At 35.6% G+C, this 25,948-nt stretch overlaps 1 protein-coding gene across 3 annotated transcripts in view; it reads left to right on the top strand.

Annotated features, from left to right (window-relative positions):
- cntn4 (contactin 4) overlaps positions 1-25,948 on the top strand; it is a 189,838-nt gene that overhangs the window by 15,367 nt on the left and 148,523 nt on the right. For all 3 annotated transcript variants that reach the window (XM_015347297.2, XM_015347302.2, XM_015347301.2), the window contains exon 2: positions 10,175-10,311. In XM_015347297.2, the coding sequence (XP_015202783.2) occupies positions 10,257-10,311 (55 nt within the window). In that variant the 5' untranslated portion in view covers positions 10,175-10,256. The remainder of the gene's footprint in view (positions 1-10,174; positions 10,312-25,948) is intronic.

Here is a 25,948-nt window from a genome sequence, read left to right on the forward strand (position 1 = left end):
TTGGACAAGCAGATAATATTAATGGTCAGAATCTGTAAATTATAAAAAAGGAACCCTTCTAAATAAATACAAAAGGCTATGGTACTGTATTAGGTGGTTACTTTGCAATAAAGGAAAAAATATTGCAGGTCACAGGCACTGTGCTGAAAAGTGTAGCGATATGTACGCTTGTTTTATCCTCCATCTGTCATGTTTAACAAGCATTGTGTTCTGGTGCCTTTGATACTTATTAGACACCCACCTTGTACAGTAAGTAAATTGATCATACTGTAAATATACCCTTATTATATAAGGAAAGTTTGTGTGTACGAATGTTAATTAAACTGCCCAGTCACAGCACTGGGGGATGGAAATGTCTTATGACTTCTCATTCCACCTTTTTGTACAAACGAATGTGAATTTAGTAAGAAAATAAAAATTGTGCTGTGTACAGTAATCATACATTCAAGTAAATTCTAAGAATCAGTTTATAATGCATATATGCAACTGTAAAATAATAATACTTTTTTACATTACATTAATAATTACATTACATTACATTGTAATGTGTACTCTTGTTGTCAGAATGCACAGTTCTCTCATACTTTCCTCCATTTCATTTTTTATTGCCTTATAACCTTTACCATGAGGACAGAAAGCAAAAGAGCTTTTTTAGAGCTGATCTCTAGGGCTTTCTTGGAAATGTCATGAATATTGTTCTTTTTAATTGATATGGTGCAGGCATCGTGATTTTTCTTCATGCATTAGGCATAAATACCACCTTATTACATAGGTGGAGAAATGTATTTGTTTCATTTTTAAATCTCTGAACTGGCTCTAAAACAACTTTGGCATTATACATGTATTATGCAGTAGTGACAGAAAACACAAGTTAAGACAACGTCCTGCCAAGCCGTTGAAATGCAATTCATATACTATTCAGTAAATGTAAAACACATGGTTCATGGGGGAAATGTTCTAAAAAGAAAAGTTGACAAAAAGGTTACTTTTTAAGTTTATTGTCTTGTGAAGGAATAGCAACAAAAAATACATATTTTTGTTTTGTGTGTGCTTTTTACTTCTCATGTTTTCAGAAGTTCTGTGTGACTGTGAATTCTTTTGTGACACTCTTGAGCAGCTTCCTTGCTCATGTTTTGCTGTCTACTAATCTGAGCTTTGAGCAGTTCTGAGTCCTCAGTCCTGTCACTTCTTTGTGGTGTGGTCTGCAGAGGCCTTAAGATCATGTTGAAAACTGATAGAAATAGTGGACCTGGAAATTCGCTCTGTGCCCCTTTGGCACTACATGTTGCGCACTTTAAAAATAATGTATTATTAGTCAACTTTGTATTGTGATAATAGGTGTAACTGTAGGAGACCGAAGAGCAGTGCAGACAAAGGAGTAAGCTGACACTGCAACAGTGTGAATCACAGTGGCAAGATGAAAAACAACACTCAACAGATAACAATCTACAATCTAGAATTAATGTATACAATTAAAGGTAATTGTTAGTGCATCTTTTAAAAAGAAAACAATTTCCACACTGTTTCATGAAATTATATCTATAGAATTATGTATTTTCTAGGATTTATGTTGGTAATTGGACTGTTACAACTCAATTTGGTACATCAATAATTAAAATTGTCTTCAGAATGTTTCCAATACCTTAGTTGCTTAAGGTATTTAATTCTTGAAGATAGTATTATGTGTATGCATGTGGAGCAATACGATTGGGTGTTTTGTCCTATATTTGAAAGGTCGAATTTTCTATTAGTTACAAGCACAGTCTTATTAACATAAATAGACTCAGTCAAGCTGCAAAATAACCTGCACTAAGTGATGAAGTACCAGATTGGAATTTGCATTTATGGCCAATTACGTTATTAACTTTAGACACTGAGAAAATTGTATGAGTTATAGCATCTTACTGTTCACTAGGTTATCTAGAGCAAAGGTTAGTTCAGAAATAAGGCATTCAGCACATAGGAGCCAGCTTATCTCAAAGTTAATCATTGATGATAGTTGATTGTTATAATTTTATGCTACATTATTTTCATTCTTCTCTTATAACAAGTTCTGATACAAAACGGAAATCTTTGCCAAATGTTTTTGATGAAGCTGCCTAGTGGCAATGAAATAAACTGTGCAACTATCTTTCCAATCTGACTGTAGATGCTAGTGACCCTTGTAGGAAATTGAACATTTCAGCTTCAGTATAACTATTTTAAGGCTGGAGTAAATTCATTTGTATATGCTTTGTTTTTATTAATTTCATTATAGGGCTTCACCTAATGGGCATTTAAATAATTTGTTAAAGTTCTATATCCCCAAAGGACGTGAAGTGAGGGATGGCAAAGTTCCAAGTATTTTTGGTTTTGGATAGCCTACACAACTATGACAAACGTTAGCTACACCTGCGCAGAAGGTGGCCTGTATTTTTGGACGTCTATAAATGCAGAGGAGAACAAAACAATCATGGGACGGTTTGAATTAAATTAAAAAAAACAACATCAAAGCCTTTTATAAAGTATATAATACTTATACAGAAGGACATGACTACTACTGACTACTTTAACCAAATTAGTGCCTTGAAGGTCTCATCTTATTTGTAAATGCAGTATTCTTATTTATAGATATCCTTATATTTTATGGTATTTTATTTGTGAATATAGAAATAACATAAGAATTTTGAAAATGAAAATGAATCATGAAAAATAAGCTTATAGTGTAGTGTTTTGCAATGTACAGTATATTTGAGCATTTTGCAGCACAAACAACAGGGTTTATTTGCATACTTGAAAAATAATGAATGCAATCATTCCTATTGACTTCACAGATTGGCACAGACTGGATGACCTTTAGATGCTTTCTCGCATTGCTTCTTGGAAAAAAAAGGTGGCCGATTAAATTGCCTTTTTAACAGTTAATGATGAGAGGTTTATGAGGATGTCAGATTGAACAAAAAGTATTGTGCACTTATCTGACATCTATCTGTGTGTTTACATGTTCTTACCCAGTTACAGTAAAGTTCCCTCATTATGTACATCTCGTAGTAAAATCAGATTTCTTGGAGTACAATTGACAAATGTTGGCAATCATAATCTACTGTTTGCTGAAGCTGAAATAAATAAAATATTTAAATCTTAATATAACGTTTATACTGATGAGAGAATACACCAGAAATTCCTTTGACAGATTCAATCGATCTGATTTCCTAAGTAGCCTCACTGTACTCCTGTCCTCTTTTCTAATGATCATTGAAATAGAGCCTCTGTTTTGTTCTTTTTCATGTTCTCACGCATTCCTTATTTCTTTTTGTGCCTAAACAGAGTATCGATAATCATAATGCTTTCTGGCCAGTTTCATTTAGTCCTCCTTCATCTCAAACAATCTTAAAGTGCTTTGCTCTATGTAAAGTCATGTTTTATACTGCTCTCATGTCAGAGTGTTGTGAGTCTTTACAAGCTTTACAAGGCAGGGAGGTCTGAAAAATTAAAGTTGCAGACTGCAGAGCCAGTATTTAATTCATGCTCGTTCTGTATCAAGTGAGAATTTCTTCTGACAAATCTAGTTACATTTGCTTTTTCCTGAAATTTCTGGATATTACTGTCCTTCATGATCTGAAGCCTTCTCCCGCCTTTCACTATTAGCAAGTAAGAAGAAGGCTCCACTGCCTAAACGTTGTATTTTCTTTCTTCTCTTTGCAGCATGGAATAAACCTATTACTTATTATTTAGTAAAGACTGTTGTGTATACCATTAGACTCCTTAGTGCTATCTTTCCAAATCATTTGCTCACTACAGTATATATTTTAATAATATAATCAGCAGGTGATAATAATGATAGTATTTTTAAGGTACATGTCAATATTCATCTTATGCTTTAAGATGCATCAAATTATAGTGGATAAAAATGGCCTTTACAGCCCACATATCTTGTGCTTGGAAAAAATGCATTTAATTGACCAAAAACCTATAGCAAATGAGTCTTAGTGAGCAATGTCATCCAGAATGTCAGTGGTAACAAGTTTTTAGACACCCCAAGAGTTTGAATAATAGTCTGTCTGTTTTTTTACAAGAGATATCTTTGATATAACAAATTAAGGTGTTTCAACATGAAACAAGTTTCTTGCACTTTTCAATAAATATAATACATAATATATATGATATAAAATAAATATAATAACATGCAATATAATCAGTGCATGATAAATATGGTAAAGAGACAGTGTGGTCTTAGTACTTTCTGATGGGACAAAGGGAGGAGGGATGGTCTGAAAAGTAGCTTGAATACTTGCGTTTCAAGTGGGTCTGACCTTTCTGTATATTGGTAACATGCTCTCTTATCAGTGTCACTCTGATGCAGGGGATTCTAAGATCCCTGGGAATCACTGTAGTAGAATGGAGATATTGAATAGAGAGGAGAATCTTGGGGGTGTGGCAGCCCTGTATTTCCCAGTGGTACAGTATGCAGTGCCAACAGGTGAGGTGAGGTACATGTTGGTAATAGAATAGGATGAAAACCATGAATACCCTCTCTGTAATTAGATCTGAGATTTTTTGCGATGGGGTTATATGCTTGCATGTGGTCCAGAGTTTATTTTGTGATTCCTTTTGGTCTGTGATGCTTGTAGATTACTTATATTGATGCACCAACCGAAAATGCAGCCACCGTTGTATTATATTGAAACTGTTAGCATGGGGGTGCAGGCATGTTTGTACAGTGTTGTTCTAAATTATTCAGAGCCTTGCACAGATTTGACTTTTTTTACTTGTAAAGCTTGCAGTCATTCTTCAAAGCAGGCTTTATTATTTGTTATATTCACAGTTAATTCAGTACATTCAATCAAAAAACAGAAATAAATAATTAAAATGGACTGAACTCTACTGAAGAAATATTCGGGCTCTTTGCTGTGGCAAAGCCTAATTTAGATGTGCAAAAATAACAATAACAAGCCAACACAGTCAGTTGAGAGACTGAGTGACTTCTGTCCATATGCAGTTATAGTTCACATGATTTCAGAATAAATTAATATATAGTGAATTTCAAGGAAAGAAAAACACCCATGAAGTCCAAGGACTCACAGATAAAGTTGTATAAAGGTACAAATCAATGAAAAGGTATAAAAACATTTCAAAGACATCTACTGTAGTACTGTATCTCTTGGATCATGATGAAGTCAATCATTAAGAAGTGGAAGCCACCTATTGTACACACTGCTTACATCAGGCTGTCACTCCAAACTAAGCAGCCATGCAAGGAGGGAATTTGTTAAGTAGACCACGTTTAGGTGGCTGAAATGGAAGAACATATCCATAGAGGAAAACCTGCTACAGACTTAAAACTGGGGAAAAAATAATCTTACAACAGTACAGTGATCCAAAGCACAAGGTCAAATTACTGTAGCTTAAGAATTAGAAAGGGTGTCCTTGGATAGCCCAGTTAAAGTCCTGACCTGAATCTTATTGTGAATCTGAAGAAATATGTGAAAACATATGCAAGATTCATATGTTTGGATGCATTCAACCAAATGCACCATTTTGTAATTTCACAAAATAGGAATGATCTGTATAGTTTTGCAAGCCACTGTATTTTAACATCTTATTATTAATTGCCGTTGGCACTCCACATACTGTATCACCAAAATTATCCCATTGTTTGTAATAGTTATCACACCCAGACAAAGGCTGTGATCAGTTCTTGCAGTGTCTTTTAACAGGGTTTCAGTGGCAGAATTCTCCTTCAGTCATACACCCATTTGCTTCTCTGTCGTGTAGATGACTGGAATGCATTCTGTGTTAATTTACTTGGCCTCGAAAAAAAAAGGCGTGGTAGAGAAGGCAGGGGTATTTTATTAAATAAAATACAAAGGCCTTGTAATTAGGAGGCTCTGAGTCATGACAGAATATTTGAATTCCCTATAGTCTACACTACTGACGCTAACCAGGCAACCATAATTTGTTTTCTGGGTCTTAGTTCCTCTCTGAATGACAACAGTTGCCCCTGTTGGGCCTTAAGGAGTAACGTTCGCTTGTTCACTGACAATTAATTTTCTAAGAACCTATCTGTTCTTCATCTCAGACTCTTTTTTCCATCTCTTCTCCATTGATTTGCTTTTTATCTTGACAGTTCAATAGCATCCAAAGCATGAGCATTTCAGTATTACATTATGTATTATGTATGTGATGTTACCTGTATATAGATGCATAAAGGATAAAAATCCAAACAATATACTGTATACTGTACTTTTTACAAATAATGTACTGAAATCCACATTGTATGTTGTTCCTCTCTTAGATGGTTTATTTTACTCCCTATTGTTTAATCAGCATTTTAGGATTATTTAATTATTGATGCTTGTTGATTTGAAATCTCAGAATCTAAACATTTTCTTTATCAAAACAAGACTGCTGAAACCATTTACTATCATAACAGTTACAAGACACTTTCAAAGTTACAGGGCCTAATATATTTGGGAGTGAATTTGTCTAGACTATATAGATGAACAGATTTATTTTTAAAATAAAAGAATCTTCACTGAATAAAAAAGAGGTCATGACTTGGGAGGTTTGTAGTCTGTAGTGTCTGAAAAGTTTCCAAATTACAAGCAGACATGATGACTGTAATTTTCTTCAAAGCCACAGGTACACTATTTGCAGTTTTCTGTTAAGTACTGTGTGTTAGGTAACTTTGAAATAATTTGTCTATTCACTTTTTCAAGGAGAGTAAATACCTTATTATTGTGTTTTAATACATACATGGAAAATTGCCTTGCAGCATTCTAAGCACATCTCCGAGATGTTCTCTTATGTAAAGTATTGATGTAAAGTTAAGTACTTTCTCTACATACAGTTCGGTTTTTTATTTCTATGTGCTGGTCAAGCCCAACAAATGTGCAAAGTGTGTATAACTGCAGGATTAACAGTATATACCCTAGTGACACAGTTAAGTAAATAACCTAGTATCATCAATTTAACACTTTGCAAGGATTCAACAAATATTTAATAACACTGTTGAGGGTACTACATACTGTAGTGTTGTAGAGCAAAGTGTTGTGTTGTAGACTATGTTAAATTTATGCTTGAGTCATTCTAATCTCAAACAATAACAGTTAAATTCAGCATTTGAAATATAAACAGTAAATACAGTCCATTTTGATGCATGGTCTTACATAATTCAGAACTTTGTGAGATAGCATTATGGGCTTTATCTGCACTTTCAGACATGCACAATTGCCTAGGTAGCTATAAGTGTCTAAGTGCTTATACAGTACATATACTTGTCCTTGCTTTTATAAAAGCCAATATACTGTAGTGGTTTGATGGTTTTACTGAGACAATTATTAATTGTAGCAGTAATCATGAGTTGATTCGTTGTGGCTTTTAGAAAATCAATCGTCAGAACAATTAACAATGCAAACACACGGGTTCAATACACGAGATACATTTATAAACATAAATTGTGCACCAAACATATACTAGTCTGCCTGGATACAAGCGGCAGACCTTACTGTGAGGGTTATCAATATACAAGTATATAATCTCGAAGAGATGCAAACACAAAGAGATACACAACAGAGAATATATGTCAATATATATCGTTCGGTTACACCAAATCGCTAATCAGTGTTATTACCCACTTTTACTCTAAACTCGGAAGTAAATACATTACTCATGAATTAAATTGATAACAACTTGTGTTGAGGTACAATTGAATTCTGGAGACGCAATGTAGAACATGGGGTTTACTTATCCACTGTGTATAGATTTGGAATTTCCCGGCATGAAAACCAAACCAGCTGACAGGCTCTGTTGCAGCCTCTGTTCCAGCGGTTGTCCAATGGGCATTGTCCCGGCGTCCTCTGGCTACCAGCCAACTAGTCGAGGTGCAGCTCGGAGTAGGACGGGCGGAGGAATCTAACTGCGGCGTGCGGGGCAGTCGTTGCTCTGAGGGGATCTACCAGCAGTTCGGCTGGCTAGTAGAAAGTCTCTATGCACAGAGTGTGACCGCAAGTCCTCACAAGTCACTCTTTTGCCCGGGAAGAAGCAGGTTCGTTCCCGGTCCAGCGATGCTTCTGAATAAGCTATTCAGGTTGTCGACAAGGGTCCAACTGTAGGCTGCCGTTGATCAAGCGGAGCATTCACGTTGGTAAAATTCTGAGTACGTACGGGATCCTCGGCCTCGCGCTTAGAACAATGTCCAAGTCCCAGTGCAGACAACAGCAGTTGTCACGTGATTGTCTCTGAGGATGCGCGAAAATGGCCAAGGAGAGCCCCGACCGGAGCTGGCGCTCCCTTTTTGAGCAAGACACAGATGTGTGCTGATTGGTTGAGAGTTTGGCGGGCATTGGAGACCCACGTGGTGTTACCACGCCCTGCCAGTCCCTAATTGGTTGATCAAGGTGAGATATGAGTCACCTACTCCTGACACTTAGGAATGCAGTCCAGATGTCCATTTGGCACTCCCTAGACAGATTGGCACCATCTGTCCATTGATCATGATAGCCAGGCTTAGCTAAGTGCATCCCCGTTTGGGAGCTGTCCCTTATCAAAAGAAAACATCTTAAATCAGCCTGCATGAATACCTTCTCTGTGTCTGCACCACAGAGATGAAGAGTGAGATGGAGCCTCATTTAGGAAAGCACAGCAATGCTTAATTCTGTCTTATTAACAAGCATTGCCTCTACAATACACTGTGTGTCCTAAATCTTTACCTTTGATCATGGAGTGTGGAGAGTTTTTCTGAGATTAGTTGCAGTCTTTTGGATTGACCATGCTTCACTTCATCAAATTACTTCATAAGCTTACCTCTTAACCATGTGTTTTAAATGTCCCAGTGCAAATGCCAGGCTAAGTCTAAACACATTCCGCAGAGTGATGTATTGTACATGAAACCATTCACACAGAATTTACCAAATAACTCACCATTATTTTCTGGATTGGTACTAAAATTGAAGGGTATTGAGCCAAAATGAAAACCAGTGCAATAATAGCAATAACTCCACAAATATAGATTGCATGTTTAAAGGGTGACACCTTTTTTTTTGCTGGAAGGCTTAAACTAAACAGTCAATTGTTTCAAAGTTCTGACTCTAGAAACTAAGAAACAGCTTTGCCATTCATTTTTTTCAAAGAACTCAAAGATTCAGTTTATTGATATTAATAAGCATTTCCTATAAGGGAAGATATTAAGCTAGTGGCTTAAATACATACATAGCCTTGGGACTCAAAATGTAAAGATTAAATTGATTTTTTTTCTGTGTCCTGAGGCTACAATAAGTACTGTATAAGCACACTGTAGTCTTTTATGTTTGTGCTCATATTTCATATTTTAATGAAAATATTCTTAATACTTAAAAATGAACAAAAAACATGTGACCTTTGGACTAAAACACTTTGTTTTTTAAGACATGGTAAAACATATTAAGGAAGTTTTAAGAAAGTACTGATCATTCTTTCCATTATATGTTTTAACAAAAACAAAATGACTTATAACTTGGTCCTGTTCTAAAACTGAATAACTGGAAAAAACAATGAATTCTGTAATTGAAGTTTTATATCTGTCTTGGATATTTCAATACAAAATGTTCATGCTCATACCATCATTCAAATATATCTCATATTAATACTGGGTCACTGAGGCTGGGCAGGCAAGAAGCTATGGGTTTACATACTGTACAGCTGTGACTCAGGTTGATGGCTGATGATTGAGTGTCTCTGCGTTTGCATGCTTATCAGTGATTATATGAGTCAGCCCTCTGCCTGGCCTTTTTCCTCAACATGGGATAGTGTGGACTTTGGCCATCTGAGCAAGGCCATCTCTTGTGTGATCCATGTGCATTGTCTTCCTCACTCAAAGTATACAGTATCTACTGTAGTGGCACTGTATAATGTACCAAAATGTGAATATGGAACAGAGTTTTGGACAGTAGGAAGATTTGTCAAGATAGAAAAACATGACTTTGTCTTTGTCCTGGCACCGATTTTCTATAGTGACAAACCTCATGGAAATTTCATTTATGTAAGGGAACTGAATATGTTCACCTACTCACCTAGTAGAAACTTACAGTAGTTTTACTTACTAGGTACCTGGAGATGTTTTTAGGTTCTGAAATTCTCTGTACTACTGTACTTACAGGTATTTTGTCTTACCAGTCATTTTTCTCTTTCCCTCTCCTCCATATCTCTTTTTCTACAGATTAAAGGCCGAAAAAGGTACGAAAAAGGATTCCATGCACTTGTGATTGGATGTGAGCCTATTTTGACCCCAGAAACCAAAAATGATGTTGCTATGGAAACTGCTGCTACTGCAATCATTCACAGGAAGCCTTGCAGGTAAAGTGTCTTATTAACAACTTTTGATGCAAGTATGCCAAAGCTTTCTTTGTGAGGTTTGTATCCTTATTCATATGTATTGAGGACAGGTTGAATGCAATAGTATGCAGAACAGAAGTAACCCAAATACAAAGCAAGGATGCACTCAAAGCACATAAAATGACTATTCTTTTTTGGGGAAAAAAAGAATAACATGACACACTATTTTTTTCGTTTTTGTTTCATATGGTAGAGTTTGTATCTTAATATTTTGCCTTGAGTTTTCCAACAAGACTGTTTGCTGAAATAGGAAGTTTACATTGCAAATTACCTTAGTTTTCTTATTGTCCATGCTCCCTTTTTAAGGGTTACATAATTGGGCAAACTTGCTGCTATTGGAATTTGATTTTGTTAATAGGGAACTATGTTTCTTACATTAAAGCAATTTGAATTATTTAATGTTTTGATCCAGACATTTGATATAGCACAGAATGTTTTCATTAAATGCTTTCAAGCTTCTGTTGTTGCTTATTGTGTGTTTTAAATAACAAAATATTTCTGCTGTTCTCCTGTTGTGGTACCATAATACTATACAGTAAGTATATTGCTATATAACTTTATTGTAAAATTTTACTGCCTTATTACTGTAATTGGTATACTTAAACTTGTCTATCAAGGTGGACTATAATGTATAATTTGCCTTCTCCAATCAAAAGTCAGCCGTTCCTGTCCAGGGTAATGAAAACATGCCTGTCCCTTATTTAAAGGCAAGGGATGTCATCCTCCTCTTCGTCCTCTCTCATGAGAGCCTGGAGAAGAAAAAAAAGTTTATTTTTTTATTTCTAGTTTAAACTCTTATTTTGATTTTAACAGCACTGCTGTGCTTGCTGTGGAATAGAGGAACCATTTTTTGTTTTGTAAAAACTCAAGAGATAATTAAGAGGCAGCCACTCAGCCCTTCCTGATTATTTGGTTACTTATTATATTATTAAATGAAGCAGTCAAATGATCTGGGAGCCACAACTAAAAAATTGTTTCTAGGTTATAAAGCAGAGAAATAAATGGTAGACCCCACATTTGATGTTTCTTATTGAGTATGAAAATGTACTTTCATATATTAGGATATACAGCAATTCATGCTAAAATAACCATATTTCATACATTACTGTGAAATACAGAAATCAGGTCCTTTTTAAAAAAATCACTCATATGTTTAATATTTGAAAAGGAAACTTACATTGATCTAATGACTGAAGGTTGTTCACTTATCAAGTCGACATTCATCTTTGAAATGATAATTTCATGTTACAAAGTCCCATATGGTTTTAATATTTCAGAAGTATTACCCTCTAACCCTGTACTGAAAATAACTGGGGGTCAATGTTGCCAAAAAGGATACTTATGCCAATATTTTAGCATCGTGAACTGTTTTAAAATAGAAAATCCACTGACCTCTCAAAATGAGCAACGTTCCGATGCTACATGTATACAGAGAGTCATCCTGAATCTAAAAGAAGTAAATTAGGACTCAAGGGAAGAGAATGTATTTTTGGTTTTTAAAATATATATTTAAGTCTTAATTAGCTTAAGTAGTAGACCCTATGATGCCTGTAACATATACTTATTTTGATTTTTGAATTTGTTCTTAAGACCCATTTTCTTCATACATGCATTCTTCCATTTCTAATCACTATATCCAGTACAGGGATACAGGTGTACCGCATCTTATCCAAGCAAGCAGTGGGTGCAAGGTGGGATACACCCTGGATGAGACACCAGGGCACAGAGAAACACAGACACGCACACACTCACACCAGGGCCAATATTATTGCCAGCAGCCATATCGTGCTGCAGCTCACGAGTGGCAACCCACTGAAGCTCAGCAGGTGTGAGACTGGCCATTACCTGGATGGGAGACCTCCTTGGAAAAACTAAGGTTGCTGCTGGAAGGTTGCTGGAGTGCCCAGCAGGGATGCTCCTCCTGCAGTCTGTAAGGGTCCTCATGCCCCAGTATAGTGACGGGGACAATATACTGTAAAAAGGCACCATCTTTCAGATGAGATGTGAAGCTTAGGTCCTGACACTCTGTGGTCATTAAAAATCCCAGGGCTTTTCTCGAAAAGATTAGAGTGTTACACTGGCATCTTGGCTTAAATGTCCCATTGTCCTTTACCAATCATGGACACCTAATAATCTCCATCTATAAATTGGCTTCATAACTCTTTTCTCCTCCCCACTCATTGCGGATGTGTGGTAAGCATACTGGCTCACTATGGCTGCCGTTGCATCATCCAGGTGGGACTACACATTGGTGGTGGTGGAGGGGAGTCCCCATTACCTGTAAAATGTAGAGTGGAGTGGGAAAACGTTATATAAGTGTAAGGAATTATTATTATTATTTTTCCCAGATGCCAATTAACATACTACCATGTCTTTGGACTATAGGAGGACATACAAAGTTCATGCAGATCTCACCCCAGGTCTAGTATTGAGCCCAGCGCTGCAAGGCAGCATTACAAACCATTGTGCCAATCCCATTTTCTTTGTTTGTAATTTATTTGATAAAGCAAATCTTGCTAATGTATTATATAGTCAGCCCTTAGTGAAAGACAGGTGAAATTTAGTTAATAAAAAGACATCACACTAATGAGGATGGAACAGTAGTAATTAAACCTGTTCCTATCTACTGAAAATAATTGGTTTTAATTGGTAAGAACTTACTTAGCTTTTTTGTGATATCATGACTGTATACAGTCATTTAAAGACAGTGGCAGCATGTTAGCTTATAGTGTCACTGAAATGCATAAATACCTGGCTTAAAAACATTAAAAGGTTGATTAATATATGTGAGCAGTTCAGCTTTTAAAATACCATAGCTACTGTTAGTATCCCTAATTCACAAAATAAAATATATAAATTGTCATGACAAATATCACTGTATTTCAGGTGCTCATGAGCAGAATAAAAGCAGAACTGTGTCATGTAATGTCATGTTTCAAATATTCTGTTAAAACATTATAGAGATCATTTTTGTCTTTTTGGAATTTCCAAGGAAATGGAGCTGTCTTTTACCTTTTCAGAAGGCCTTTTAAATTGTTTTATATTTATACATTTTTAATGTACGCATTGTTAATGCTGAAAAATGTGCTTATACCAGAAAAGCTGTATTAGGGATTTTGTAGTCTTTTCTCAGTATTGTAATGATTTTTAATATGTTTTTATTAACTTTTACAAATATAAGAAAACAGAAACTGTGTGAAGCTTTTGTTTATGGGTCACAGTGAGTTTTACACAGAAGATAAATATGACAGTGGAGGTCAAGTTCTCGAAAAATAAGCTGTTGATTCACTCTAATGCCTTACTGAACGTCGAAAGGCGACAGCAGTGATCTCCGTTCCCCACTCTGTATCTTCTTCCTTTGTTCTCAGCTGTTGTCAGACAGAGCCTCTACAAGCTCTGGGAGGCTGGCTCTTCCATTTCTCACACTTCATTTGCACCCTACTTGTTACCATCTGATTACCTCAGAGCTGCACAGGGTTTCTCAGGATTTTCATTGCCGGGCACTGAGAGAATTCTGATTTCCCTTGTGTTGCTCTTGTTCACTTTGCTTTCATAGCAAGTTCCCTTTTATTTATCTTTTATGCACTCTCACCAAAGAAACACTGAACATGGCTCCTTTTTTTTCTCACAGATACAGTTAGCCTTCCATTAGGGCTTTATGGTTGAGTGCTGTGGTTTTTGTTTTAATATATATGGTGTGCACCTAAGACATGCTGCCCTGGGGATCTGCTGTGGCTTTAAAGTACAGAAAAATGAGTCCGTCTCTGGAGGGTCTCCTGTAGAGTGCAGTTCTGTACAGCAGTAATTACTGTAGGCATAATGATGGAAAAATCAAATGCTGCTCAATGTGATGGTAGGCAGAATACAGGCTAGCACAAGATGAGTGAATAAATGTCTTGGTAGTTAAACTGTGAAGTATTTTGCAGCCGAACATAAGGGGACTTTGTGTTTTGACCTTGGCAGCTCCTGGGATTTTAGATGTACTTGAAATTGCAGCAGGGCACACCTGTCGAGATTTAGTGTTGCGGCTGCAGAGATTAATATTTGACATAAGGCAGTATGAAATGCAAGCTGAAATTCTCGTTGCATAATTCAGATTGCTTTTAAGATCTTCTTTGATGTGTTAGCATAGGTCAGTAATAAGTATCAGCATTTCTGCTTTTGTCATTTTTAAAGATTGTGTTCTGAAATTTGTATCGTGGAAAAATACAGAGAATAATCCTTAGCTGACTTCTTCCAGACAAATTGTCTTATCAGTCTAAGTGGAGTGGTTTCACAAATAACCTCTACGAAGAAAATATGTATAACCTGAAGAGTAGATAAACTGAGTTTTTAGAGGCTATAACATACATAGTGTGCTGAGCTCTGAAATTGTTTTTACATTTTATTGGGATTGCTTTGTTTATAACAGGTTATGTTACATTTATGGTTTTATTTCTTTTCAATGTCCATGGTGTTGAAGACACATTGTACTTAAGTATTTAAGTTGAACTAAAAACTTTTCAAGAGCTAGCCAGGAAGCTGTGCTAGTAAGGTTAGGAAAGACTAATCGTGTTTAAAACAAACTGAGCAATGTTTAAACAAAACGAACAAACAAAATCATCAAATTAAATAAAAGATGTTTCAAATAATTCACCTAATTTCAAAATTAGGTAAATCAAACGAAAAACAGCTTATGTAACAATGATTAGACCTGAATCAGCAGAACAAGACAATGTTCCTAAAACTTTAAAATTAAAGATGGCGTGCGAGCATGGTATTTGAAGATAGTTAATCACCAAAGCAAATTTTAAACTAGCAGCTCTCAATCGTGGTCCTGAGGGAACCCTGTGTTTGCTGGTTTTCTTTCCAATGGGGCCCTTAATCATCAGTGCTAATTGGCGTCAGTAACTGATCTCCTTGCTTGTTTAGATTTTTTTCTGCACTCCTTCCTTGGTTTAAAAAATACCCTAAAGTACATAATTTCCTACAACTCCAGTGTGCAGAACTTTACAAATCTCTCCTCAACTTGTAAATTAAGACTTTGCATCCTTTTTTCTTACTTAAAAGCCATGAATAAGCGATCTGTTTATGACAAGCTGACAGGTAGGAATTACAACATATCAGATACTCCTACAGTGTTTTTTCCATTTTGCTTAAGTCCAATTGGTCACATTTTAGCTCAAATATGTAAATGAGGACACTTTTGAAACTCACTAATTAGTATAAGGTTGCTACCACTTACAAATGCTATTTATGGTTTTTTTTTTAAGATGTCAGGGCAAACGTTAATAGAAAATGGAAATAAGTTCTTGAACACATTAATTTGATTGCAGAAAAAAACACACAGTAGTGCCCAGGAACCATGGTTACAAATCTCTGTTTTAAACAAACCAAAAAACTTACAGGGCTCCACTGTTAATAATCTTAAAATTTAATTTTAGCTCTTAAGATTTAATTTAATCTGTTAACTTTTCAGCAGACTCAAAGAGTTGTGCGTAGCACACAACAGAAACAAAAAGTTGGAAAGTAGAAGGAAAGTAAATTGACCTAGTGATGCCTACACTTAATTATACATTTAAAACTTTAAAAGTTAAATTACAAAACAAAATCCTTTATTTGACTAAATGAGTTGAGAACAAATTCTCATTTACAACAAAAGTTTGTTCAGTTTGTTATACATGAAGAGGACTTTAAAGTCCATTCTAAATTCAGCAATCAGTCTGTACAATTTACAGAAGATGGGAGGAATCAGTTGAGACAGAGGTGTGCCAAGTGGTTACTTTCCAAAACAAGACAAAAATATATATTTCCTACGTGCTATGTGCTGTGAGTGTGGGTTGCTGTATTTGCTATTGAAACACGTTTTTTTTGCCAAGTAACAATTTCAATGTTTTGATTTTTTAATTAAAACTGATGTTTTCATTGCTTGCAGAGGAAGTGAAAACATTAATTCATTTTCATTCTGAAGTGGTTTGAAATGAAACAATATGAATAAAAAACATTGAATAGAAACTTGCACAAATTACTAAGACATACAGTACACTAAACTAAATTACAGCATACAGTACATTATAGGTACTGTACATATATAACTTAATAGTTTGTTGTTTATTATCTTTAATTTGAACCTTGTTAAAGGAAATGTTAAAACAAACACGTCAATTCTTTCCCAAAATAACAGTTGCAAGTGCAGAAAATGTTTATGATGAAAGTGGAATACTGTTGCATATCTTAGTTTTTTTCAGCTACCACAACCAGCTATATAATTTTATTAGATTTATACTCATAAAGTACAGTAATATCATGAATGACATTCAGAAAAGTTTTATTTTCAACTGTAAAGATTTCCCTTTCGTTACATGATTCCATATTAATATTCCATATTAAATGGATTTAAACAGATGATATTAAGCAATGAGTTTTCATGCAATGTCTCAGTGACAACACCAGTATGTAGGCTAGTACACAACAGTTGACAATCTACATTATGGTTAGTAAAATAGATTCATTTTAAAAGTGGAGAGATGCCATCAAAAAGTATACATTTTCTTACTCTATGTAGTGGTTGATTTTTATGGCATCTGTTCTTCCACAAAAATATTTATTGTAGTGTTTCAGAGGATAACCGGGGATATGCAGGACTTATTATTCAAGTGGAGCATAATTGTCAGTATCTATGTTTGATTTTTGAAGCTTACTCACAGTGTGTTTGAGCATGTTTGAGTGGATGAGATATAGTGTCTCAGCTGGGTCCCTGATAGTGGAATATGGAGTTGAGACAGACTAAGCATGTGGGAGATTTCCAACCTGTCCCATCAGGATGGCTTTTGGAGTGAATAAAAGGACAGATAGCCTTTGGGTCCATAGAGGCAGATTGATGGCAGCCACATGCAAGGATAGCTGTAATAATTAGGACTGTCAGTCTGCATTGTATTATTTTTTTTTCTTGTTGTTGGCCTGTCTAATGCATAAATTGCCATGATCAGCAGAACAGTCTCTTAACTGATTGCAGCCCTGCCTGCGAGCTCTGTTGTTAGTGCCTTGCATTTAGCATGGTTTTATAACGTGTATTTCAGTCCTCCAGCCCCAAGATGACGATGTAGCCTTCTTATCAAGCCATCAATTGAACAATCATTTGCAATCATCCCATTAAGTTACTTTAACATTACGTAACTCAATTAGTCACGCTATTACTGAATAGTATGTGCATTAGCATGTTGATAAGCAGAGCTGTCTACATGGGTGCTACTGTTATTTATTTGATAATGCATCCTTGTGTTAGTATTATCTTTGATTCAATATACAACTAAATTATTGAAATACTTTCATTTACCAGGAACTCATATATAATTTATGAACGGGATATTTTGAAAAATAATTATTTTATGCACTTTCCCATTATTAGCACCAATCTCTGAAACTCCATCGATTTTCAATAACTGCTTTGTTCAGTCCAGTCATGATGAGTCAGAGTCTAACCCAGATGACCATGGGCACAAGGCAGGATACACCTCAATAATATGCCAGTTCATCACATCATATGGCCATGAGTACACCCTAGAAACTCCACACAGAAGGATCCTTAGGCTAGAATTAAAACCAGGATCCAAGCATTTTAAGGCAGTAACCCTAACCCTAACCCTAACTAATGGTGAGGCCACTTTCTCTAAACAATCTACTATATATACTGTATACTCAAGTCTGAAATTACTGTTAAATTTAAACTGTTTAGTATCTACAGTATGTGCAATGTAAAGATATTACAATAATAGAGGTGTTCTCTACTGTATGTGTGAAAGTAAAGCTTTGTGGCATGACAATGCTTTAATTTTTAATTTGCTATTAAAATGTATGCTTTGGCAGTTGGTTAACCCTTTCTTTAATTTTAGCCAGCAGCCATATCACTCTGCAAATCATAAGTGAGTTGCAGCTAAGCAGGTGTGAGCCTGGTCAGTACATGGATGAGAGATCTCCTGTGAAAAACTAAGGTTGCTTCTGGAAGAGGTGTTAGTGGGGCCAGCAGGGGGCGCTCACCCTACGGTCTATGTGTGTCATAATGCCCCAGTATAGTGACGGGGACACTATACTGTAAACAGGTGCCGTCCTTCGGATGAGACGTAAAACCGGGGTCCTGACTCTCTGTGGTCATTAAAAATCCCAGGGCATTTCTCGAAAAGAGTAGGGGTGTAACCCCGGCGTCCTGGCCAAATTCCCCATTGGCCTTTACTAATCATTGCCTTCTAATAATCCCCATCTACGAACTGGCTCCATCACTCTGCTCTCCTCCCCACTAATAGCTGATGTGTGGTGAGTGTTATGGCGCACTTTGGCTACCGTCGCATCATCCAGGTGGGGCTGCACATTGGTGGTGGTGGAGGGGAGTCCCCATTACCTGTAAAGCGCTTTGAGTGGAGTGTCCAGAAAAGCGCTATATAAGTGTAAGCAATTGTTATTATTATTATTATTATTATTATTATTATTATTATTAATTATTTATTTATTTATTTAATGTTGTTCTGTGAAAACATAATGAAAACAACTGTCAAAAATATTTCTGCCTTCCTTGTGAAACTGGGAAGCAAATCTCCTGCTGTGCTCCAGAATTCTTTCAGAGATATCCTACTGCTGTTTTCTTTTACATGTGCCAGCTACAGTACTTCTCCATCTCTGATTTCCTCTTAGAGTCAAATCCTGGAGTAAAAGTCATTCCAATCTGAACTGCATAATTGTCGCAGGGTGAACATCTGTACTGCCTTCAGAAAGTTGTGAGTTGGTTGAATAAAATAATTTATTTTTGCATTGGTGCCAGGTGTAGTAATTATTTAGTGTTCCAGAAAATTCATGGAAATATTTAACAGGATTTCTTTTCTCAGATGGCTGTGCTGTGAACCTTTTATGTTTGGTCACTGATGATCAGCTTCTGTCCTTGGAGCCATTTTGATTTTCTGAACACCCCCTGAGACATAGACTGAGAATAAATAACTGATTTTATCTCTGTCAGAATAGCAGTATAAGTTATAGACAAGTATTTAATACCAGACCACCTGTACCCTGTCCTGTCATTTGGAATATTCTAGTCATCAGACTCATGATCTCAGGAGGTCGTGGTAAGGTTACAATCTTATGGGTGGATAACTGCCTCAAAAATTTCATCATGATTGAGCCTCCAATTGCACAGAACTGCTTCGATCCCATGTTAGGACAAGAATCATCCAATTAAGTAATAGAATAAAATATTATTGTTGACTTAATTGTTAAAGCAATTATTAATGTTATTAGCAATAATTTGTATTTGCAATTTTGCAATGCAGAATATTCTATGTAGGCTTCCAAAGCTTGTGCATGATTACCACTTGTTACCTTTATACAGGTCTCTCAATTGTTTTGTTTTTTCAAATTTCTCATTGTGATATCAACAGTATCAAACCGTTAAAATGGGTGATCTTTGATTACCAGATCTACTGTTGATTCAACTAGTTTCAGCTCGTATTTCTTCTTCAATAGTAAGGTGTTGTAAGCAGTCTGCATCCATCACTGTTTGTTAAATTTATTTAATAGTTGTTTCTAAAACAGATGAGCTTCTGTCCTCAGCCAAGGTAATGAGGCTACATTTGTCAAAACAAATTTGAAAGTAAAATCTGAATTTTACCTTCCAGAGTCACTTGGTCAAGTCTTATGTTATTAAAGTAAAAGCCCAGGAAGGGGTGTCAGTAGTTTCCACAATTTAAGGTAAGAAGTATTTGCATATGTTAATGCAATTAATTTGTATAATCACAGCTACCTCAGATTGAAATATATATAAGAGCCCTTAGTATAATTCTTTGACAGTACGATCAATGTGAATTCATGTAGATGTTTGCTGAGAAAATGTGTAAAATGGGCAGAAAAGACGGTTTCTTGCTGGTGTCAGTTGTAAACATTTGAATTGAAAAAAAGCCTAATTGAAAAGGCATCAGATCTCTTCAGGCAATTAACATGTTTCAATACATTTGTGTTTGTCTTCAGTGTTGTGCCTGTCAGTGTCAAACAATGGAGAAATCTATTAACTATTAAAGTAAAGGTTTCAATGGACCATTGATACCAAGCACTGTATGTCTTATTAGTAGCAATGTCTGTTTGTGTAAAACATTGAAAAATGTGAAATAATGAAGTTTTCAGTTGTCTCACGGGAAATGTGCAGTCTTATTTTGGCTCCAGACAAATGTTTTCCTGATTTACCCCTGTCAGTATATATTAATTAATTCTACAACTTTATTGTAAAATAATTTATATGCCCCATTATTGTACAGTACAGTACATAGATCAGGTGCCAGTTTTATACAAATTGGCACTAGTAAAGTTCAGCCTTTCTGTTTGATTACTTCTGTGAGAAGGTTTAAAAAAATGTTTTTTTTGTGCTTGGGCAACACTTAAAAAAAGTTGTTTTTACAGCTGAGATCAATGTGTCTTCTTTCAGAAAATTATTTGCCCTTGCATTGCAAGTCAGATGTAATGAATCTGGCAGCAAGCCACTGAGCTTCAGCCAGTTCTATGCTTTAATTGTGTAACTTTGTCAGAGACAGATTCAGTCACACCATTAAAATCCACTTCAGATGCATTTAAACAATTACCAATGCACTGTGTCATTGATGAGTAATCACAGAGTGCAGATAGAATCTCTGAGGCAGTAGTATGGAATAGTGATTTGGACTTATACCCAAAAGGTTGTGGGATCAAATCCCAGGTGGAGCAGTGCTGGTGTATCATTGAGCAAGGAACTTCACATGGCTTGTTTTAGTAATAAGTTATTATAATAATAAATATAAGTCCATTTGGATAAAAGCTTTCAGTTTACAGATACGCGATATTCCGTGCAAGATTAAATGTTTAAAACATTCTGATATTTTGTTGTTTTTGCATTTGTAGTTTCATTTTCATCTTGTGCAAATTAGTAGTTTAGTATGTTAATATTCCCTTTTTGATCTGCTGTAGGAATGAATTTCCCTTCCCTCAATCATTACATTTTTACCAGCATGTACAAATGCCTCTCTTAAGTCACAAATAACGGGTTGGTGTTCCAGACTTTTTTTTTACCCTCACATTTGTTTTTCCAGTGCGCTTTCTTACCTGTGGTAATCTCCTTTTGTTTTGTGATGTACAATACCAGTCTCTTGCAGCCTCGTGAGCCTGGTCCAAAGACAAAGTGGACGTTGTGCAAACTAAGTCGTAACCCATCGTACAGCGTACCAGCTGGATATTCTTGCACGTGTTCAGTGCAGTGATTTTCATGTTTTCAGCTGTTGTTAAAAGCATCAGTTTAATGAATGGATGGGTGTACTCATCATAATCACTAATTTGAAAAAGAATAAGCAACAATTTATGTCTTTTACCTTATTGCTTCTTTGATTAATTTAACTGGAGTGACTCCAGGGATTCCTAGCAAGTAAAAATTAAAATTCATGTTACAAAACCAGGTTGAGCAAAATGCAGGATTGACCCTAGTGTTTGTCATTTATGTTTGCAGCCCAAGGCATAAGAAAGATAAATGTTTCTCTCCTTGAGCTTTTCCTCGTAAACATCAATAAGAGCTAAGGGGGTATTGATTTAAGATTTTCTTGGCTGATACAGTACCAATAGCCAACGATTACCTCACCATATTGTTTGATTCTTGAATGTAGCAGACTGAAGGGACTTGCTTCATGTATTCAGAGTCTTCAAAGACACTGGTAAGTCAATCCAATCTTCTTATAGAGGATTAACTAAGATACAAACCAGAGGACACAAGTAGAAACCATGGGGAAGTATATTTTAAACAGAAGGGACTTTTTTACACAAGGAGTGGTAGGAGTTTGGATTAAGTTAAAGTATGTTGTATTGTTAAAACTAAGTTGCATTTTTACTTAAAACTAGATACTTTACTACTTCTGATACTATAGAATTAATTGAAATTTAACATACAGTATGGATGATTTTTTGTCATATCTATATGAAACTGCTTATATTTATTACTTTTATTATTTAAGATAATAAGTTTCTATAAATAATTAAATTAAAACGTACATAGTAACTTATGAAGTCATTGGTTTATGGTAGAAACTGTATACATACTGTATGTGTATCATCGCCAAAAACTGGTCAGTATAAACCATACAAAGACTCTTGGTTGAAGAATGGTTTGTAATAGTATTTATATCCATAATTATTCATTTACCTGTTAAATTGATAACAAATCTGAATTGTATTCATGGCTTCCTTGCTGGATTTGTTGTAGCAAGTCTGCGAATGAATGGTAATTATTAATAAAATGCAACATTTCTGTTTTGTCACATTTCACACATAGCCTGCCCCTCCTTTCATGTACAGTACATGTGAAGCAGCACTGAATAGCTCACTACCAGCATTTCTTCATGGGTTTTGGAGAAACCTCAATGCAGCTTCAGCTTAAGTGTTAAAATGGCCTTCTCAGTATTTGAGCTCTTCTTGGAAGTGTGGGTTTCTTTCACAAGTTATGCAGTTTGGAGATCAGCTATCCTGTTGTTAGCTTCTGATATGTTAATGTAATTCCACTTCTTCTGATACTTATTTACTGCAGACAGGCATTGTACTCTGCACACTACAGTACTCCTGATTCACTGTTCATAAGTCACAACATTATTTGTGACAGCTAGCAAAAATATCAGTGTATATCATTGATTCCCACCAAGAAAAATGACCACTAGCCAATAATTACATTTGTTCTAATATCTGCCATCTATAGGCCACTAGAATACCACTATATTGGTACCCCTTAGGGCGGTAACTGCAAGACTTGTATCTGTAAAGCTTATATACAGCTAATAACGGCATGGTTAGTATCTTGAGAATTTATGGTTTTCTAAAATGTAAAGTTAAAACAGCTATAGTTAGGAGCCAATGTGAAGAGATTGGGAAAAGGACTCCACCCCAACAGTTAATTATAAAGCATACTGTATGTGCATGCATGTACAGTAGTCTAAAGAAATAGAATAATCTGTTTGTGTGGTTTTAAGATGCATCTTGACTGCTAAGATACAGTATCTTCTCCTGGTGATGCACAGCTCACATATGCTCATTCTTTACAAAGGGGTGTAAATGCACACTGAATAATGAGGAGCACTTAAACCCTATAATTTATTGGACATAATTTCTAATGTGGTCGATGCAACAGTAAGAAGGTGTCTTTCTCAACTGCACTGCTGTCGTGCGTGTTTCGTATTCAGACATGTGAAATGTAAAGGAAAGCAACAGGTTTCCTTAATGCACTTTTTATTCTGTGAGAGTGATATTTATAGTTCATGAAACAAAACTTTTAGAAAAAGCACATCTTCACAAAGCCACTGTTGTTTTTCATGATATTTCTCTGTGCCTGTCATATTGTATTCTAGAGCTTTCAGCATTAAGGATACTTCTACCATTTCCACTACTGTATTCATTTTTAGGTTTCGTAAAATGCTAATATAGCTGTAAACGTGTGTGTCTTTGTTTACTGAAGAGATCAAAACCAAATAAAACATCCCTCACCTAATATATGTGCTTAATTCTGTGTGCTCTACTGGATTTGTTGTGAAAGGCTCACAGCATTATTCAAAACATAATTGGACGATTTGTAGGGTTTGTATGCAAAACAGTGTTTTGTTTTCTTTTGAGTAAGCTGAAGCCGAGTTTGCTTTTATATGAAACTTTTAATCCTTTTTTTTTACTTTATCCAATGGTAGTAATCCACCCATTCCATTTTTATTTCCGTTTTCCTGCTGAGGGTTACAGCATTGTTAGGAATCTTTTGCATTTTAATGAATGTTTTCACAGAATCTCAGATGAAAGTTTCATTGTGTTTAGCTTGAAAGACTATCATTATTGCTGTTGTAATTGTGATCAATCTGCATTAGGTCACCATCATCAGATGATGATGTACATGTCAGGATTGTGTAGTTGATACTGTTAGTATTTTAATATTACTTTTTATCCCTGAGAATTCTAAAGTGCTTTAAAGTACATACTGTATATAACTATATATAATCTACCACAGAAAGGCAGCACCCATCAAGGTGAGACATGGCCACCATTATACAGTAGATAATACAGAGAACTAAATAAAATTGCTTAAACATTTAGGTAGCCCAGATTGAGCAAGGCCAAAGTGGAATTTAGTCAGGCCACTGAAGTAAATTGCACTGTTCATACGAATAGTGCCATGGGATCTTTAATAGCCAAGTAGTCAGGACTTCAATAGTCTCATCTAAAGGGTGGCACTTCCTACAGTACTGTGTCCCCTGTTACCATATTGGGGCGTTAGTTTGAACATTTTGGTCCAGGGGGAAGAGTGCCACCTACTGGAGATTTTAGCTTTTAACATCTGAAGAAATTAAAAGGGATAGAAGTTGATAACGTTGTTGACACCTGGGATTGACATATGAAACATTTGGAGAATATGCTTATGCTAACTTACCTAAATATCACACATCTCCTCCACGTTCATACACAAGTAGTTGAACCTTGAGAGATATTGCCATCATAGCATTTCACAGCATATCCAAGATGATGATTAACCTTCTAAATATAATATAACAAAATAATTTCATTTGAAGAAAGCCATAACAAATAGCAGCTTATGCCTGAGTTATCGTGAATGTTTTGTCTGTTAGTTCTATTTATTTTCCACACTTTTCAACAGATGTTAAACAGATTTTTTTTTATTAGGCTCCATTGATGTTTTGAGTTAAGTAGAACTAAAAGCACAAGCTTTATCAGATTTATTTGATATCAGTCATTCTGCATCCTTTTAATGCTGGCCTTTTTTATTGTATTTTATTGTAGTTAATTCAGCAACTCATTCTGTCTTATTTTTGTTTATATCTTTTCATTGTGTGTGTGTGGACCTTTAGTGTGCTCCTAGTTACACACAACAGAAAGAGACTTTATTGAAAGCAGAGTATGTGAATGCCCAAATAAAACCTAGAGGCCAATTAGTTAGCAGAGCTGTGTTTTCTAAAGTATTGTGAGCACTGAAAAGAAACCCCTATGAAAAAAAATTGAATTCTGTTAAAAAAAATGCTAGCTTCTTGTCCATTAAGCATGAAAGTAATTTGAACTGTGACACCCTTGTCAAGTTGCACTGAAACAGCCTCTTCCTGAAGCCTGAAAACAGCAGCCCTGTCTTTCCATTGAGATCAGCAAGTGATTGATTTTGTTATTAAAGCTATAGCACACAACAGGGTGTGCAGTTGTGGGATTAGACCATACCCTCAGGTAAGATGTGAGTCTGTTTGCTTTACACAGTGCAGTGAAAATATCAGCTGTGGAAGTTTCAAAATGTATCTAGCATGGATAGAGAACAATTGAAAAAATAAGAAAGCTCTCATTCTTAAGAAAAGGTGTGTCTTTAACTTTAATAATAGCTTAAGTGAAAATTTAAAGAGCTCCTTCTTGTTCATTATGTTAGTACAAAAACTCCACTCCTGCTTTGACTTTTGTCCAGAATTCACAATATTTTGCTGACAGAAATTTTCTGGCATAGTTCAACCATTTTGCATTCATTTACTTCAGAAGTTAGAAACCACATAATCATGTGAGATACGTAAATAATTTATCTCTCTGTATCTAACATGAGCTACTTTTATAC

This window comes from Lepisosteus oculatus, chromosome 4, assembly GCF_040954835.1.
Source record: "Lepisosteus oculatus isolate fLepOcu1 chromosome 4, fLepOcu1.hap2, whole genome shotgun sequence".
NCBI lineage: Eukaryota > Metazoa > Chordata > Actinopteri > Semionotiformes > Lepisosteidae > Lepisosteus > Lepisosteus oculatus.